This window comes from Oratosquilla oratoria, chromosome 1 (assembly GCF_046742065.1).
Source record: "Oratosquilla oratoria isolate Oo_2021 chromosome 1, ASM4674206v1, whole genome shotgun sequence".
Taxonomy (NCBI): domain Eukaryota; kingdom Metazoa; phylum Arthropoda; class Malacostraca; order Stomatopoda; family Squillidae; genus Oratosquilla; species Oratosquilla oratoria.
In genome coordinates, this window is record NC_134777.1 from 54,531,229 (window position 1) to 54,536,228 (window position 5,000).

Here is a 5,000-nt window from a genome sequence, read left to right on the forward strand (position 1 = left end):
CCTATTTTAGTGTCGTCCGCAAACTTACTAACATCACTATTTAACCCATCGTCTAAGTCGTTTATATACATAATGAACAATAAGGGACCCAAAACCGAGCCCTGGGGGACCCGCTAGTAACATTGCCCCACCTAGATTTTATTCCATTTATGGTGACCCGCTGTTTTTCTGTTACTAATCCAAGCTCTAATCCATTCTAACACTTTTCCTCCTATGCCATGGGCTTTGATTTTATTTAGTAGTCTCTGGTGTGGCACTTTGTCGAACGCTTTGCTAAAGTCAAGGTAAATAACATCGTAATTTTCATTGTTGTCTGACGCCTTATATACCTTAGTGTAAAAGGATAGAAGATTAGTCACGCATGACTTACCTTTGGAGAATCCTTGCTGTGAATCACGAATTATATTTTTCCCTTCATTGTGTTCTCTGAGTCTATTTACTATTATTGATTCAAGCATTTTTCCTATAACCGATGTCAAACTGATTGGCCTGTAGTTGCATATGGTCGATCTATCTCCCTTCTTAAAACAGGAACAACGTTTGCCTGCCTCCAAGCAGTTGGAACAGAACCAGTGTCTACCGATTTATTGAATATTTCAGTTAACTGGTCGCAGATTTCAAATTTACACTCTTTAAGCATTCTTGGAAAAATTTCGTCCGGACCCGGAGATTTTGTAGCTTTAAAGTCGTCAATCTGCTTGATAACTTCTTCTTTACTAATGCTGATATATGTATATATATATATGTATAAGTATGTATATATAATATATATATATATATATATATATATATATATATGTATAAGTACATATAATGTATACATTTTAACATCCACAATGCACTTTATTTCTAAGCCATCAACATCGCGAGACCCAGTGGAGGCCACAACCAGAAATTGAAATGTGGTACTGCCGAGGACTCGAACTCAGCTATCACATGACAAGTGCGCATTGACTCACCAACTACGCTATCAAGAGAGATATAAGTCAAGCGCAAGATTCCTTATATTTATTTGTATGCTCGATTACATACACATACACGAAATTTTGCGTTCAACCCATCTCCACTATGATAGTACAATTGGAAGTATACAAACGCGGGAAAGTATTTATACAACACTGAATGGGTCCCAGTGATTAGAGATACATTTTAACAACCACAATGCGCGAGCGGGTGGTCTGTCCTCTCTAGTCCGTAGTCCCCCCCACCCCCGCACACATACACGCATAAACACATGCACACATACACACACACACACACACACACACACACACACACACACACACACACACACACACACACACACACACACACACACACACACACACACACACACACACACACAGGCAATCTTGTTCATCTGAAAGAAAACCCTCTTATGGGGGCAATGGTTAAAGACTACCTTGATGAACGATCATCTCGTTACGTTTTACAATTGTCTTGTTTACTCTATCAGGAAGTCATTTGCTTCACTTGACGGAAGTTACCTTTACAATGAAAAGGTATCTCCAGACTGTCATATCCATTAACGAGCCAACGTATTTGCTCAGATTTTATGAGGAAGATAAAAAAAATATTTTTTCTAATACTATTCGGTTTGATTGTACATATATTCTTATCATTATCTTAGGTTACTTTATTCGGCTGAGGGAAAATCCCGTATTAAAATAAGAGTTTATTAATTTGTTTTATCCAAATTTGTTTACGGTATGTTTATACTGACTACTGTATATTATTTTTAATATGAATGCTTGAATTTGGTTGTGAAAATAGAAATGACTGTTTTTTTTATTCAGCGTATCGCAGTAGTTGCTACTGAAAATTGTTATTGATGATTCATCTGTTTAAATATGATAAGTAATACAAAATACGCAGAGCTACATTGTTTGGGCTGACTCAATTTCAAGCATTTTTTTTTTCTTTAATAAATTTTTTCTTTAAGTTACTTGTTTTCAACATAGTTTTTCTACATTGTGCGGATTGCAATGGGCAGGGAGCATTTCTGTGTGTTTAGAGTAAAAAGAAAGATTACGATTCAGAAATGAATTCCAATAAGTTTTTCAATGATGATCTCCATAAAGAGGTTGAAGTGAATTTTCCGAAGTTTCATAATGGCAGTTTCAAGTGAAATTTTCTCCTGTGGATCGTGTTTGATTGTCTGGGCGATGAAGACGGAAATGTCGTCATGATTAAAAATGTTTCTTGCAGTCAGTTTAGTCAGGGCATAGCCGAAGGAGAAGACATCGCTTTTTGTGGTGACTTTCTCTCGCTGAAGAAACTCAGGAGCAAGATGGAGGAACTTGATATGACCTCACTTGACCTTGCTGTAGCAGGGGCGTCCGAAGTGAGATGTGTTGCCGAAGTCGATGATTGTTGCGTCGTATTGGTGGCCTCTGGGCTTTATGACGATGTTGTCGAGCTTCAGGTCATTGTGTGACTATCCTCGCTCGTGCATCAGACGAAGAGTCTTTACAATCTGAAGTGCGATGTCGATAGCTTCTGCGTCAGAGATCGAGCTTTTTTTCATCTCATCGCGAAGGTTAGTTCCACAGAAATCAGTGATCAAAGTCACTGGGCTCTTTCCAACGCCGATCAGTTCTGGAACACGAGGAAAATCGGTCAATGCACTTAGGACCTTTGCCTCGGTAGTCAAGTTCCTTGGTCCACTCTTACTCAGGAAGATCTTCACGACTGCTTCCCTGTTCCCCGACGATGTTAGGTAAGCGGCAGTGAAGGTGTAACTAGAGAGCTTTTACTGGGCTAGTGACACAGGGAGAGATTGACAGTCGGTTTGGGTTCGGCACTTTATTGGAAGGAGTCTGGCATACACACGCGTGTTGGCCGGCCCGAGTCTGAAAGGATACTGATCGTGACCTTTTTTTTATTATTATTATTGATTGCAAGTATATACAAAAGAAAACTTGTGCGGGTCACAACCCGCTACCTCCTAGTAAGTCTGAGGGACTTTTACAATAAATTACAGTACTAAGAGTGTATGCTTTCAGTCATCTCTCCGGTGTTCCTCTGTCTCCCGGTCTGATGTGTGTCTTGCCTCAGTCCATGCCCTCCGGGATCGCAGGTAAGATGGCCAGTCGTCTTTGCTGTTAAGAAAAAAGTCTCGGTGAGCGGATATGCTTTGTGGTATATAGGTTATATACTCAGTGTATATTCATCAAGGAAAGTGAGAAAAGTATGGGGGACATTATCTAGGAGGTGGCACTTCCATTAGGCGCCGAAGCCGGTATGGGTTGAGCGCGCCCAACAGCCTCCTCACTAGACCCTCCGGTGAAGTGGCGGGACCCGCTCGAAGAAATCCAGACGCTGGACAGGTAGTCAGGTAGTGGACCAGCGTATTGGTCCCCACCGCGCCGCAGTGTTGGTAGTCCTCTTGGCGTCCCGCAATCTCCCAGAAACACCGATACCCTAGACGAAGGCGATGTAGGACCACTTCTTGCGCCCTGGAGAGGTGCATTCCTGCGGCAAACTTCTCATAGTTGGAAGTCCTCTTGTACCACAGGGCTGACGGCCTCATGGGCGCCATCAGCTTGTGCTTCTCTACCTCTCGCCGGGTCAGTGTTCTCGCAGCGATGGTCAAGATCTCTGCCCGACTCGGGAGCACACCAATACCGCCGTCCATATGGTGACTGGCCGCTACCTTCCTTGCCTCACTGTCTGCCTCTTCGTTCCCCGGCAGGCCGATGTGTCCGGGAATCCAGTTAAGGACGACTAACCGTCCTTGCTCATGGAGGGACCTTATCTGAAACAGCAAAGATGTCATTAGTTGCACATAGTCTTGATGTATGTCATTATGGATAATTTGTATCAATGACAGACTATCAGTGTGTATTACAACATGGCTTTGGTGGGTGTTGAGGGCATGGGTCAGTGCTAGTCCCACTGCAATTCCCTCCGCTTGCATTGAGCAGCGAGTGCCCAACACCCTTACTCCCTGTCGTGTGTCGTGTGTGACAAACGCCGCACCCGCCGTCATGCGCTCAGCATCTACTGATCCGTCGGTGTAATACACCACGGAGTTTTCAGGTGTGACGGCCCTCATAGTCTCCTGAGCTTTCGCCCGCAGCTGCGGTAATGGTGTGTTACGCCTCATCGCCATTATGGAGATTTTGGCTGGTAGACTCTCCCAGGGCGGAGGTTGCATATATCCATCCACCGGTACATCCCTCCTTTTTAGTAGGATGAGGTCCTGCAGGTGTAATTCCCTGATGCGTCGCGCGAGCTTCGCCGACCATCTGTTCATCGGGAAAACCTCAGGGTCCTGCTGCAGAGCGGCGATTATCCTTCGCTGTAGGAAGGAGTCCTGCTGCTTTTGGATGACTCTGGTAGCGAAGGCGGCCACACGTTGCGAGATCCTGGCACTGACCGGCAGTATTCCCGTCTCTTGTTGCATGTTGGCAACCAGGGTCCAGGGTGGTGCACCAAGTATGACACGCAGGGCCCTGTTTTGTACTGCGTCTATCGTGGATATCTGGTTCTCACGAAGGTCAGCAAGGGTAGCGCTGGCATAGTCTATCAGTGGCCTTACTGCGCTTACGTAGAAGGTCCTGAGAACAGTACTAGTGGCCCCGGTTGCCAAAGACCTCATGACATTTATCCGGGCAAGGGCCCTTTCCCGGAGGTAGGCCACCTCTGTCCTAAATGACACCCTGGAGTCTATCCATACACCAAGGGACATGTGTGCTTTTACCCACTCTACCTCATGCTCCTGAAGGAGTAGTCTGTTTCCGAAGGGCATTTTGCCGCCAAAACACATGGTTTTGGTCTTTGGTGGCGATATCTTAAGGCCAAGCTCATTGTACTTCTCGGATATGCCATCGAGGCCTTTTTGTGATTTCCTAAACTTGGCTCCACTCTCTTTCACTACTAAGGCGACATCATCTGCGTAGGATATTAGATGACATCCTGTAGGTAGAGGGGTGGCGAGCAGTTCTGCCATTAGCACATTGAACAGGGTGGGGCTTATCACCTCACCCTGTGGTGAA

At 44.8% G+C, this 5,000-nt stretch overlaps 1 protein-coding gene across 1 annotated transcript; it reads right to left on the bottom strand.

Moving 5' to 3' along the window:
• Positions 1-3,202: 3,202 nt before the first annotated feature.
• Positions 3,203-4,954, bottom strand: LOC143028230 (uncharacterized). Its single transcript, XM_076190039.1, has one exon. It carries the CDS (start codon positions 4,952-4,954, stop codon positions 3,203-3,205), a length of 1,752 nt encoding a protein of 583 aa, XP_076046154.1.
• Between the last annotated feature and the right edge of the window lie 46 nt (positions 4,955-5,000).

Excerpts from the sequence above, each read along its gene's own strand:
- LOC143028230 (XM_076190039.1), bottom strand. The coding sequence starts at position 4,954 with ATGGCAGAACTGCTCGCCACCCCTCTACCTACAGGATGTCATCTAATA.